Genomic DNA, 15,173 nt, shown 5'->3' on the forward strand with positions numbered 1-15,173 from the left:
ATATATTATTTTCATAATCAAAGCACAATAAGACAGTAATTAAAATGTAACTAACTGTACATGACAACTAAATTCACTTTGTTATACTGGACAGCACCCTGTGGTGGGGCTGGGGCATTGCTATCAAAAATTACAATGTGGGGAATTCCCTGGTGGTCCAGTGGTTTGGACTCTTGGTTTTCACTGTCAGGGGCCAGGGTTCAATCCCTGCTTGGGGAACTGAGATCCCACAAACTGAATGGAGCTTGTACAAAATGAAATGATAATGTGGAATTAAAGCAGTTTAAATTATTGTATCAACACACTATGAGAGGGAATATTTTTGTTCTTAGCAAATATACCCCGAAGTTTTATGATATTTGTAACCTACTTGGACTTCCCTGGTGGCTCAGATGGTAAAGCGTCTGTCTACAATGCGGGAGACCTGGGTTCGATCCCTGGGTTGGGAAATTCCCTGGAGAAGGAAAAGACAACCCACTCCAGTACTCTTGCCTAGAAAACCCCATGGATGGAGGAGCCTGGTGTCCATGGGGTCGCAAAGAGTCGGACACGACTGAGCGACTTCACTTCACTTCACTAACCTACTCTCAAATGTTTCAGAAAAAAAAAAAACAAAACTGAACATGAAGAGAGAATGATAAAGCAAATATAGCAAAATACCCAGCACTGATGAGTCTAATTAGAGGAGTTCTTTTGACTATTCTTGCTCCTTTTCTGTAAATTTGAAATTATTTCAAAGTAGAAAGTAAAAAAAAAAAAGTAAAATGAAATAAAACAAAATTCTAAAATTTGAAGCCGAATTAAAAATTCTATAAAATTTGAAGCAGCAATGATTATTATTAATACCTTTATCATTATGAAGAATTTGTATGCTGCTCTGTACTTAGAAGAAACTTCCACTTGGTCATTTCTTATGGCAGACTTTAGGAGAGTGGCAATGGTGTCTCATTTTGGTAGGCATGAAAAATGAGGCACAGTGAGGTTGATAAATTTTGCAAAAGTCAACACAGCTAGCAGCAAAGTTAAGACTGAAGATTCCAAGCCCAGCATATTCAGACAGATACTTAAGTAGTGGTCCAAGTGGAGGACGCTAAGAGCATGAGGACTTGCCACTCCATGGTAACTGTGGAAACTTCTTTACTAAGTCTCCACCCATGCCAGTGGCTGATCAGCTTGGCCTGAATTTGCAAACTGGTCATCATAACAAGAGGAAAACATTTCAAATAATATTTTCAATAGTTCAGAGCAAATTGATTTATCATTCTGAGAATAAAGGACATAAACATGAAAAAGTGAATCCCTGATTGCTCTGAAGTGCTGTAAAATCCCTCATAAATATGAGCACTGAGAAGTAGTAAAAACTAAACCCTGGCCTCAATTTGTGCAAGAGTTCACTCTACTGGGTATGACTCTGCCCTCTGTTAGGCTAGGAATGCTGTCTAATTGGAGAAAAAAATTCCTTAAGTAAAAACTGATTTTTTTAATCCTGATAACATTTTCTGCAACAATCCTTTCAAATTAAGAATCTGTCTCATTGAAATAGTAAATACATTTCAAATTACTTTTGCTAAAACAGTCATTAGCAGAATCAAACAAATTATAGTAAAGCAATATAAATAAATTTAAGAAAATATGAGAAACCAGAGTGTAGGGAACTGTTCATAATATAATGTTGAATGAATAAATTCAGGACCCTGAATTTATTATATACAGAGAATAAACTCAATTATATACAGATAAATATGCACATAGGAAAAAACACCTAGAAGCAGCTATACCTAAATACTAACAGTAGATAAAGAATTACTTCTTTCAACACTCATGACATCAATTAGTTTCTAAAGTATATCGCTATAGTTTTGCAGGGTTACCTGCTTTGCTCAATGTCTTCCAGAGGGACACTGGCTGAAAAGATATGACCTGCCTCTCCCAACTCCCCCCCCCCCCCCCCCCCGCCAGGGCCACAAGGTTTACTAGCAAATGATGGGGGTGTCTGTATCAATATGCTTGTTTTTAAGGAAACTGAACAGGCAGAAAAGATCAACATTAGCCTGGCTTTCTTCTTGTATGACCTCCTCTCACTCATGGATCGTGGCTTTGTGTTTAACCTCATCAAACATTACTGCAACCAGGTGAGTGTTCCCTCAGACCTAGCCCTGTTGTTCCTGGTTCCTTCCCATCTGACGTGATGCTCATTGCCGTGGCGTGCTCCCTCGTTCATTGCCAAGTTAGACAGTTTGACTCCTGTACATTCTGGGTTTTGTGGTACATTCTTCAAGTCATGTGTTTTGTGCCTTGAACTTTGGTAGACACGCTAGTTTGTGCAGATTCCTGGAGCATTTACCAAACCAGCACAGAAGGGCCAACAAGGTCCGTGGGCACTGAGACTTATTAGTGATACAAACTGCTTTCTTCAGTTTGGCGTTTAACAGAATTACATGACTGTGGGATTCAGTCTTTGACCAGGTATATAATCGAAAGTATGAGGTCTCTTTTCACACATTAGGGTAATTAATTAAATTGCAGTTGTAAAATTCTAACGTTAAAGAACTCTAGTAAAATCAGTCAAAGAGACTGAATTTCACTGAGCAGAAAGCAAATACTGTCATCTGGTATTAGTTTTAAGACCCTTCCCAGTACCCTCAAAGATATCAACATTTGTGGATGCTCAAATCCCTTCAACAAAATAGTGTGGAATTTGCATATAATTTACACACATCTTCCCATATACTTTAAGTCATCTATGGATTGCTTATAATATCAAATATAAAGTAAATGCTGTGTAACTAGTTGCCTGTGCAAAATCAAGTTTTGCTTTTTTGGAATGTTCTGGAATTCTTTTTCCAAATAGTTTCAGTCCTCGGTTGTCTCACAGATGCAGAAACTGTGGATATAGAGGGTTGACTGTATTTTGTAATTACAGAGCGTATCAGTGCTGTCTCCCCAGATTTTTCAAATGGAATCCTACTTTTGTTCACTATTCTCCTCAAACTATCCCAATAATAGAAATATAAGTAGCAGTTACTGTTGCTACTCCTTGTTCATATTCCTGTTTTTTAGGACCACCATCACTGTCATTGCCACCAGCATCACCACCCACCACCTTCACCATCACCATCACTGTCCCTACCCTTAGTTTCTTCCTATGGACAAAGCTCTGTGTTCACATTATAGAAATCATCTCTCTTGATTCTTGCAAGGTGTTATTGTCAACATTTTGCATATGATAAAGCTGAAGTTGAGAGGAGTTAATATGTAACTTTTCCAGGGAAGAAAGAGCCATGGCTTCTTTACTTAAGGTACAATGAGTTAATCACTCTGTTCCACCAGAACTAATAACTCTCTGTAGTTAATCCTTTAGTGACCATAAATAAGTCACTCAACTTCTTTGAGTCTCATTTTCTCATTTGCAAAATAAAAAGACCTCTCCTCCCCTGCTAAAAAGACCATGACTGTTCTTTTTTTTTTTTTTTTTTTTTGTGAGCGGAATTAACTTTTAATATTATTGCCAATAATCTTATGGCACGTTCACACACTCGGATGAAAGGAAGATGACTTACAAAGAATCCTAAGGAAATATCAGAAGTACCAGAGCAGGAACATCTTGTATAGCCTGACCTCCCGCCCCTGCTTGGATCTTCTGTCCCTGTCCCACCAGAATGGTGGGAGGAAGTGGTGGAGGAAGATGCCATTTCCCTTTGCCATCACTCTTAGGTGTTTAGGATGGCAGGTCACTGGATGAATTGCAAATACGAGTTAATCTGTTTTCCAAAACTTGATGTTGAATATATGGAAAGAAAGGACTGGAACAGCACTATAAGCCCAGGGTTCGCCTCTGGTATAAAAAAATTATCCATGACACTTGTTAAACTGTAAAGAAGACTCTATTCAGGACCATTGTGCTAGGTAAAAGGACCACTGCATTGGATATTTCAGTAGGAGAGAGATTGTGTTCAACTCTGAATACAGAAAGAAAAATGCCATTTTATAGCCAAGGAACAGGGGAAGAGTAGTGGATGAAAAACTACTAACAGAAAAATCAGGGGTAAAGGGAGAATTCTGGTCAAACTAACCTAACAGCATTCTTGCTGAAGGCAGGTTAGGGTGATCAGAACCACCTGGGGAACATGAGGGGTGAGGAATTTGGTCAGATCGCAAGGGTGAGAAATTACAGCTGAACTGATAGCAAGATCGTTGTGAGAACTGGGCCACCAAGGCTACAACTTTGGGCCCTGACCTTTGCAAAGGATGTTTGCACATAGGATGCACTTTGCCTGTGTGCATGCTAAGTCACCTCAGTCACGTCTGACTCTTTGTGGCCCCATGGCCACAGAGGACTGTAGCCCTCAGGGCTCCTCTGTCCATCAGATTCTTCAGGCAAGAATGCTGGAGTGGGTTGTCATGCCTTCCTCCAGGGGATCTTCCCAACCCAGGGATCAAAAGTGGCTTACATCTCCTGCATTTGGACAGGTGGGATCTTTACTATTAGTGCCATCTGGGAAGCCCAGACTGCGCTTTACTCTTTCTTAAACATTGCTAAAATTATTTTTGAAGTTTTTGTCTTCATTGAAGTTTCAAGGGACTTATGAAAGATGCCCACAATGTAGCCTTCTTTCAAATGCAGATATCTTATGCTTTCAAGTTCTGATAGCAGGCTTGACCCAACAACTCTGTGAGTGGCCATTGAGTGAAGGGCATAGACTGAGTTTTAATTAGTTTAATTTGCTGGTATCCCTGTTCAAAATCAGCCAGTAATACACATTGATAAGAGTATGGGTTCTGGTAAAGGTTCATACACAGAAGTCATATATTCTGCTTTTCTATAGTACATAATAGCATTCTTTTTTTTTTTTTCAATAAATGTCTACTAACTACAGATTCTATAGGTAAAATGCCATAACACAGTGGCTTTTCCTAAAATGGCTGAAAATATGTGCTCATTTAAATTATATAGTTTATAAAACTGCTCTTAAAGTGCATGAAGAAGAAGCATGGCCATTTGTAAGGGTGAGTTGCTTGGCTTCCTGTGCTGGGCCAGCAGAGTCATTGTGGTGATATCCTGAGGTCGAAGCTCCATCCCTGGTGGCTCAGATGGTAAAGAATCCGCCTGCAATGTGGGAGATCTGGGTTTGATTCCTGGGTTGGGAAGATCCCCTGGAGAAGGAAATGGCAACCCACTCCAGTAATCTTGCCTGGAGAATCCCCATGGACAGAGGTGCCTGGTGGGCTGCAGTCCATGGAGCTGCAAAGAGTCAGACACAGCTAAGCCCACGCAGCGCAGAATGTCCATCAAGCCCTTCTTTGCTTACTTTGTCATGGCCCATAGCGTCTCAGTCCTTCAGTTGTTAGCCTACCTGAGGGAAGCAAGGGGTCTCTTCCAGACTGTCATGTTTGCCAGCTTTTCATTGCTTTTTTCAGGGTTGGTTTGTTTGAAAAGATTTTTCCTGAAAATTCTCCCAGCTTTGTCTTTCTCCTCCACTTCCTCCTCTCCCACTTGGGGGCAAACTCCTTGGCTTTTATGCAGGACTAGTACTTTCACAAATAATTTGATTCTTTCATCTAGGGACTGGTTTGAGAACTTACCAGTGAGGCCTTTAGAAACCACAAAGAACACTTGTGGCATTCAAGTCATCCAGTCCTATTTCATTAGTTTTGTGTGGCCGCATGTGGGGGTCAACTCCTTTCCTTTAGTTTCTCAGACACGGTAGGATTTTTGTGAAATTATATTGTATTACAGTGAAGACAAAACTCCAGATTATTTTAGGCGTGAACTTGCCATCCATCATATTAGAGATTTGACGAGGGTAGGGTTGAGGCAAGCATTCTCATTATGGACAGCTGTTAGACTAGAATCCTAAAAGGAACAATAAAGTGGCTCAGTGATAAAGAATCCGCCTGCAATGCAGGAGACACAAATTCAGTCCCTGGGTCAGGAAAATCCATTGAAGTAGGAAGTGGCAACCCACTCCAATATTCTTGCTTGGGAAATTCCATGATCAGAGGAGCCTGGAGGGCTACAGTCTATGGGGTTGCTAAAGAGTCAGACATGACTCAGTGACGAAACAATGACAATGGATGAAAGCTTACTGGACCTTCCTATAACGCAGTTTGCCATCTGTTGCCCTGTCCCACTCATTTTTATTCCATTGATTGCTGTAATCTGGGGAGAAAGAATAATTTTGTGTCTGTCAACCTCAACTCCATTCACCATAGAATAAAACCTCTTTTCTCTCCTCACTTTCGTACCAGCTGTCAGCCAAGCTCAACAACCTTCCAACGCTCATTTCCATGAGGCTGGAGTTCCTGAGAATTCTCTGCAGCCATGAGCATTACCTCAATCTGAACCTCTTCTTTATGAATGCGGATACCGCTCCAGCATCTCCCTGTCCCTCCATATCTTCCCAGGTAATCAGCTAACTGGAAAGTGTTTAAGCCATTTCGTTGAATTAGCTTGGCTTAGTCATTTATTCCTATGCAGGTTGGTCTTCTTAATTAGAAGAAAAATTGAGTTATTCAAACCAGGTCAGTTGATCCAGATATACATACGTATGTTACCCAAAGTTATTCCATCTAACTAATCATTTACAAGCTACGTGATTGTTTTCTGTCTGGGTTCAAGGGTCCCTGCTGAGGCCAGCTAGGGCACGAAATCTATATGCACTATGAAAAATGTCTAATTCATAGAAAAATCACAGATCTTCTTTTGCTGACAGTCTTTACTTTAGCTTGACAGTCTCCTTTGCTCACTTCCCTTTTCCTAAACCTTAGCACCATAACATTTATGAAATCACAGTTAGTTTCCTTTATAATGATTCCCAAATGATCTAGTAGTAGTTTTTAACAGGGATACTGTATTATATCTTTGAACGATCCTAGAACTTTCTGCTGATTCTGATATAGAATGAAATTAAAAGTACAAAATGATTCCACCTTGAATCATATTCTCAAAACTTTAGCTCTTGAAACACTAAAAATAACTCCTGGTAAAATAATCGAATGGTCTGTTTTATAGAGTATATTTCTAAAAATTCTTTTTCTTAATCAGCACAGAAGAGTAACACTTGTATTACTATTTAGAGATGAGGCTTTGACGGCATGGCCAGTCTCTTTTTGTAGATCAATATTATGCAGGTTAGGTTTGGTGGGCCCCAGATTTCACAGGATGTTAGGAGGTATTATACAGATACAGAATTCTGAAGACAAATGCATTTTAGAAACGCTGTGTTAAAAGGTTTCTTTGCAATAGGCCATTCAAGAGTCTCTGACTTGTTTATATAAATTACACTGCCCCTGGGGTGGCAAAGGAAGTAGGAGGAGGTGAATGATAAGCAGTGTTTCCCAGAATGACTGGACTCTGGAAATCTTTTCTTTTTCCTCCATTGATTTGGGGGACTGGTGTCCTCTAGAAAAACTTTATAAACTACTGCTGTTTAATAGTCACATTCCACATATAGGGAACAAATCAGTAGCTCAGAATAGCAGGCAAGATTTCTTCTTTTTAGGTTTTCTTTCAGATGCATTTTCTTTGATACTAGCACAAAGGAGGAGGCTTATCTTAATAATTCTTTTAAAAATCTTAGCTATTCATGCCAGATGACATTCAGATTCAGATGTGTGCCGCATGACCATCTTCCTGTGAACTGGGAAAGAGCTGACTTACAAGCAGCTGTTCCACACCTGCCAGCTCTGCCCCCTCGTCCTCCCCCATATTCCCCTTCTGACCACCTCCCAGGGTCACCAAACTGGAAAGGCTGGCTAGAGACATTTGGAGCCTCTTAGTGACATATGAAGTGCGCCCTAAGATAAAAGCACAGGTATTGGCCAGGACTGGCAAAAGTGACACTTCCCTGCCTGATGCTGCTCTGGTTTCCAGGCCAGCAAAATCCAGGCAATGTAGGTAAATCATATTCAGAAGTATAAACAGGAACCTTAAATAAAGGTGGCAGTCTGTTACAGAGGAATCACCAGCTCAGAGCCATATCATGGGGTAGAATCCCCATTTCCGTATCCAGATGTGATCCTAGGGTTTTAGTCTTCCTCACTAGTTGAGCAGCGTGGACACTCTAAGCCTTAGTCTCTTCATCTGACACGTAGGGACGTGAGCAGTAACTGCTTCACTGCGTTGTGCCTACAGAGCCTGGCTGGTAGCATGTGCTCGAGGCATCCTCACCATCGTGGTGTTCATTCTAGTTGTTACTCAGAAAACTGTCCCTTACATTTCTGTAGAACTCCAGCTCCTGCTCGAGTTTCCAGGACCAGAAGATTGCTAGCATGTTCGACCTGACACCGGAGTACCGCCAGCAGCACTTCCTCACCGGACTTCTCTTCACCGAGCTGGCCGCTGCCCTGGACGCTGAAGGGGAAGGGTATGTTTCAAACATTTATAATGGAACAGAAAGCAAAAAAGAAAGGATGCTCCTTGCTAAATTTTTGCACTCTGACCTCTCTTCCTTGGTGAAAATCTCCACCATTCACCAGTTCCAAGGAATAGAAGCAGCCACGTTTTGAGAAAGTAGTGCCAATAGGAAAGTGGAAAGGCATGAGGGATTGAGAGTAACCATAAAATAACTCTTTTCAACTGCTTATTCATGAAGAGGAAGTTACCAATTCTACCAAGGCCTCCAGTGGCTCAGACTGTAAAGAATCTGCCTGCAGTGTGGGAAGCCCAGTTCGATCCCTGGGTCAGGAAGATCCCCTGGAGAAGGAAAGGGCAACCCACTCCAGTATTCTTGCCTGGAGAATCCCATGGACAGAGGAGCCTGGTGGGCTACAGTCCATGGGGTCCCAAAGAATCAGACATGACTGAGCAGCACAACTAAGCGACTAACACTTTCACGTTACCAGTTCTGCTAGGTTTCCCCGGGATGCTTGGTTAGTGAGCTGCTTAGAAACAAAGCTGTTTTTATGGTATTCCTTGGGTGACCTTTATGCACAGAGGCAACAGCCAGATGCCACTTGGCGCACTGCTGACAGGGGCTCAAATCCAAGGAGTGTTAGGATTGGAAAATAATTTAGATTCAGCCCTTTTAGTGTTCAGGTTAGGCCCATGGAATTGAAGGAACTTGCCCAAAGTTACACAGCAGACTCAAGTCTAGAGACTGTAGTCTCCAGAGTCCCTCCCTCTTGTACCACATTAGCTCTCTGCCTGAAAACCTACTCCTACAATGTCAACCTTCTTCCTCCCTCTGTTCAAGAAGTTTCTGAAATAGAATGTGCTGATTAATGGCAGCATTGCTGTATGTTATAGATTCTTATCTAATTCAAGATTCTGAAGTTTTCTCAAAGTATTTATAACTTTGTGACAAAAATAGGACATCTCTGTATGAAACAATTACAAGAGCACAGGTTTATGTAACTTCAGTAACAAATGTGTCCCAAATGCTTTGTCCATACTGATAATGCCTAAGGGATGGTAGGTCTCTGTCTCCCAGGAGGTCATTGTGGGAAGTCTGATGTTCTCAGCTCTGAATTCTGCCTCCTTCCAGAAATTCAGGCACCAAGTATATCCTTAGCTTCGTTTTCCAAGGCTTCAGTTTCATCAAACTCCTCCCAATTTTCTCAGTAGAATTTTCTACCCTATAGCTAACATGAATTTCCACAGCAACACAAAGTGCCTTGACACGTATGCTGAGAATGTGCTGAGAAGGAGGCTTGTGCAGTAAGAAAATTGCCTTCACACACACACGCATGCATGCACACTTTATCTTAATTGTCCAGAGATTTCCATGATACTCTTTAGTATCTACATGAGTGGTAGTCTCTATTTTCCATTTCTCTTCTAGTGAAATGTCTAAGCAACCACACTTTGCATCTGTTTTGATTCCTCATAAGATTGTTGCTGTTATTTTACTAGCAAGAGAGTAGAGTACGTTCAGAGATCATCATGTAATTATGTTTACAGGTAGGTCAGTTTTTTTCAAACACACACACACACACACACACACACACAGCACCTCTTCTACCCCCCAAAGGGTAACTAATTAAGAGTGTCACTCCTTTGGCAAAACAGTAATTCCTGATTGTTGAGTTGCCAGTAACTCTCCTGGAGAGTCATTAAAAGTACCATCTTAGACTTTATATATGAGCAGAAGTCTCAGAAACAATTTATTTTCTGACAATACATCCTTTTGATCAGTTCTTCCTTTGGCTGCCAAAGCAATTAATAGTCTTACCAGCACCCACCCATCTGAGGCACAGAGCCAGCGGTACACATCTCAGCCGCTGAACTCCTGAAAGGAGCCACAGCTCTAGATCCTAAGGGATCGCCGTGGAACCCTTCTTACCTGAGGGTGTCTACAACACCCATACATCACTAAATCCATAGTGATTTTCAAGCATGTGTAAATTATCTAGCATTTTTGTGCTGTGCTACCAAATGTTTAAAGAAGAATTAATTCCAATCCTTCACATTTTTCCAAAAAATAGAAGAAAGGACACATCCAACTCATTCTATGAAGCCAGCATTACCTTGAAGGCAAAGCAGATAAAGATATCACAAGAAAACTGCAGACCAATATGAATATAGATGTAAATATCCTCAATAAAATATTGGCAGACTGAACTAAACAACACATATTAAAAGGTTATACACCAAGGCTAAGTAGGATTTACTCTAGGAATGCAAGATTGGTTTAGCATCTGAAAGTCAATTGATATAATAAAGGACAAAAACCCCACTCAGTCATCTCAATAGAAGAATAAAAAGCATCTGACAAAATCTAGTACCTCTGGAAAACACTCCACAAACTCTGTAGGAATATGTGAGAATTTCCTCAACCTGATAAAGGCATCTATGAAAAACTCACGGCTAATATCATACTTATTGGTGAAAGATTGAATACTTTCCTTACAAGGTCAGGAGCAAAACAAAAATGTCCACTCTTTCTTCTTCTATTCAACATTTTACTGGAAGTTCTACCCATGGAAGTTAAACAAGAAAACGAAATAAAAGGCATCCATATTGGAAAGGAAGAAGTAAAGCTGTGTCTGTTCACAAGTGACATGATTTGTTTATAGAAAATCCTAAAGTTCCCAGTAAAAAAGCCATTAAAGGTAATAAATGAGTTCAGCAAGGTTGCAGGATACAAGATCAATATACAAAAATTAATTGTATTTCTATACTCCTTTCATGAACAATATAAAACTTTAAAAATATTCCACTTAAAGTAGCATCAAAAGAATAAAATTCTTAAGAATAAATTTAACAGAAGGAGTTTAAGACTTGTTCACTGAAAACTGCAAAACACTTTAGAAAGAAATAGATCTAGATAAATGGAGAGACATGACATATTCATGGATCATAAAATTTAACATTGCTAAGATGGCAATACTCTCCAAATTGATGTACAAATTCAGTACAATTCCTCTCAACATTCCAGCTGGCCCGTACGGAAATCGACAAGCTGATACTCAAATGCATTTGAAAATTCAAGGGACCCCAATATAACCAAAACAATCTTGAAAATAAAGAACAAAACTGGAGAACTCACACATCCCACTTCAAAACTTGATACAAAGCAAAATTAATCAAGACTTGTGGTTCTGATCTAAAGATAGATGTATAAATTAATTAAATTAAATTGAGTCTAGAAATGAATCCTTACATTTATAGTCAAATGATTTTTCACTGAGAGTGCAAAACAATTGGTGAAAGAATAGTGTTTTCAAGAGATGGCACTAGGAAAACTGGATATCCACATTCAAAAGAAGAAAATTGGACCCCTATCTCACATCATATACAAAAGTTAAAGTGTATCAAAGACCTAAATGTAAGTGTTAAAACCATAAAACTCTTAGATTAAATCATAAGGGTTATCTTCAAGAAATTTGATTAGGCAGTGGTTTCTTAGATCTAACATCAAAAATAAACTCAGCAAATGAGAAAAAGAGGTAAGTTAGACTCCATTAAAATGAAAACTATCCTTTAGAGGACATCATTAAGGAAGTAAAAAGACAGCAAGCAGAATAGGAGAAAATATTTGCAAATCATTGATCTAATAAGGGATTTGTATCTAAAATATATTTTTTATGTCTTATAGCTCAATAATAAAAGAACAAATAACTCAATTTTTTAAAGAGCAAAGTATCAGAACAGACATTTTCCAATGAAAATATGACCAATAAGCCCATGAAAAGGTTTTCAACATAATTATCCATCAGGGAAATGTATATCAAAACCAGTTAAATACTCCTCTGTCTTTGTTCCTTTGGGCTGCTCTAACAGAAGTAGATTAGGTGGCTTATAAACCACAGAAACAGTTCTGGAGACGGAGAAGTTCAAAGTCAAGGAGCTGACAGATTTAGTGTCTGGTGAGGACTCACTCCCTAGTGCACAGATGGGCATCTTCTTGCTGTGTTCCCTTGTGGCAGAAAGGGGCAAGTGAGCTCTCTGCAGTCCCTTTTATAAAGGCACTAATCCCATTTGTGAGGGCTCTGATGTCATGCCCTAAAGCACCCCCCAAAGGCCCCACCTCCAAACACTATCACATAAGGGATTAGTTTCAACATAAGAATTTGAGGGGAGCAGATCACAGTCAGTTCATAGCACCTGGCTATAATACAGAAGACAGATAATAACAAATGTCGGCAAAGAGAAGATAGAACTGCTGGTGGGAATGTAAAATGATGTAGTTCCTCTAAAGATTAAATATAGAGTTGCCATATGATCTGATAATTCTTCCCTGTGGTAGATGTCTAAGAGAAATAAAAAACCTATACCTACATAAAAACTTATACAAATATTCATAACAGTATTCATAATTCATCATAGCCAAAGAGTAGAAACAACCCAAATGTCCATCATTTGATGAATACATAAATAAAATGTAGCCAACTGGTAAAGAATCCACCTGCAATGCAGGAGACCCTGGTTCAATTCCTAGGTCAGGAAGATCCACTGGAGAAGGGATAGGCTACCTACTCCAGTATTCTTGGGCTTCCCTGGTGACTCAGATGTTAAAGAACATGCCTGCAGTGCAGGTTACCTGGGTTTGATCCCTGAGGTGGGAAGATCCCCTGGAGCCAGGAATGGCTACCCACTCCAGTATTCTGGTCTGGAGAATTCCGTGGACTGTATAGTCCATGGGGTCACAAAGAGTTGGACATAATAAAGTGACTTTCGCTTTCGCTAAATGTGATAGGTCTATATGGTGGAATATTATTCAGTGATAAAAAGGGGTGAAGTACTGGTTCTGCAACATGATGAACTTTAAACATGGTGCTAACAGCAGAGCCAGGACCCCAAGCAGCTTGTCTCTGGATTCTGCACACCTCTACCCTACTTTGCTTGGTTTTCGTATCATCACCTCATTGTTTAGGAGCATTCTGGTCTACCTTGCTTCACTATAGCCTTTGGCTTTTTGTGTTGTGCCAACAGGATCAGCAAAGTACAAAGGAAAGCTGTCAGTGCCATCCACAGCCTGCTGAGTTCTCACGACCTGGACCCACGTTGTGTTAAACCAGAGGTGAAGGTCAAAGTTGCTGCCCTCTATCTGCCTTTGGTTGGTATCATTTTGGATGCTTTGCCACAGCTCTATGACTTTACAGGTAACGATGCCTTCTGTTTCCTTCTTTGGATTGATGGGGGTTCCTGCCAGATTTACCCCTTAAATAAGGTTTCCATTGCTGGCTCCAGTGCTGATACGCCAGTGTGAGCCCTTCCCACTACCACTGCTTTCCAAACCTTTTTAAACATAGGCCCTGGTAAGTGTATTTTTTAAGCCACATGTATGTGTGTTTTTCTAAATTGTTTGCTCGTTCACTCATTCATTCATCTGTTGGTACATGAACACTAAAGACCGTACACCACAAAGGATGAGAAAATAAGAGAATTACTCCTTTTGGTGACCTGTGGCCTGATGTCTTGAAATAAAGTGTTCCTTCTCTTTTATTTTATGAGCACTTAAGGAAAGAAGCAGACTCAAATGAGTCTAAACATTTGTACCATGACAAAAAAAAAAATATATGTTATCTGACACTATTAGGAAGGAAATGCTGCTATGGCAGAGGAATTTTGCCTTTGGCACTAAAAAGCTTATTAAGGTTGGAATTCAGTATCTCCCACTGTGGCCACCAGAGGAAAGCATCAATTGTTAAAAGGAACCTCTTGAGTTTATTTGCATGTTACAGTGTGGATTAGGGAATGCAGACAAACAAAACTACCCTCACTCAAAAACAACATCTTATCTGAGACCTGAGAAAGACAAATCCCATCTGCCTGTACACACACAAACACACACACACACACACACACACACACTTCAGGGTGCTTTTTGCTTTTCCCTCAGCGATGGGAAGTTCTTAGAAATTACCACGCTATTCTTCTAAATGAAGAATGCTTAAGTGTAGAATCCTTGTAAGGAATCATGCTTGGAACCTTAGAACTATCATGTTTTCTTGCTTCCTCCAAAAGCAAAATGTCCTGTGTGACAATTATTTCTAAACTTCTTGTGGTGACAATCATTTAGCTCATAAAATGAGGGGGGAAATGGGCAAGGAAGTTACAGAAGCTATCTTAGCCCACCAGATGAGCTGGCTGCACGGTAAGATGCACAGAGCTTCCTGTAGCAGTGCCTGAGTAAAGGGCAAACTGAGAAGATAGCTGTCTTCAGAATTTAAAGGTGCGATTCAGAGCATGGCTTTGCAGATCCCTTGTAGAATTTTGCATGGACATTTCAAGAAAGTTTCATTTGAGGATCTGTTATTTGTTTGTTCCCAAAGCAGGGAATCACGTTAACACACATTTCCCAAAGTTTCATTGTTGATTAAAATTTTCCAAATCAGTCACTTTGGATCATAACTTTTTAGCACTTGTTTTTTTTTTGGTTCCCAGTGCATAAGAAAGTTATTCTTACTCTGTATTGTAGTCTATTAAGCGTACAGTAGCATTATATTTTTTTAAAGTACAAACCTTATTTTTTTGTTTTTTTTTTTTTTTATCAAACTTAGTTATTTAATTGAAGGAAAATTGCTTCACAATATTGTGCTGGTCTCTGCCATACAGCAACATGAATCGGCCATAGGTATACATATGTTCCCTGCCTTTTAACCTCCCTTCCACCTCCTGCCCCTTGCCACCCTTCTAGAGCACTTGGTCTTTTGTCATGTGTAAGACTATAAAACAGAAATACTTTTGTCTTTAGCAGCTCTTTCACACATTAATAAAATATCAATTA

At 39.9% G+C, this 15,173-nt stretch overlaps 1 protein-coding gene across 10 annotated transcripts in view; it reads left to right on the top strand.

The window, feature by feature from the left end:
* DOCK8 (dedicator of cytokinesis 8) overlaps positions 1-15,173 on the top strand; it is a 266,032-nt gene that overhangs the window by 207,182 nt on the left and 43,677 nt on the right. For all 10 annotated transcript variants that reach the window (XM_060410909.1, XM_060410910.1, XM_042243384.2 and 7 more), the window contains 4 exons: positions 2,019-2,132; positions 6,250-6,405; positions 8,227-8,366; positions 13,376-13,545. In XM_060410909.1, coding sequence (XP_060266892.1) covers positions 2,019-2,132; positions 6,250-6,405; positions 8,227-8,366; positions 13,376-13,545 — 580 coding nt within the window. The remainder of the gene's footprint in view (positions 1-2,018; positions 2,133-6,249; positions 6,406-8,226; positions 8,367-13,375; positions 13,546-15,173) is intronic.

This window comes from Ovis aries, chromosome 2 (genome assembly GCF_016772045.2).
Source record: "Ovis aries strain OAR_USU_Benz2616 breed Rambouillet chromosome 2, ARS-UI_Ramb_v3.0, whole genome shotgun sequence".
Classification (NCBI taxonomy): domain Eukaryota; kingdom Metazoa; phylum Chordata; class Mammalia; order Artiodactyla; family Bovidae; genus Ovis; species Ovis aries.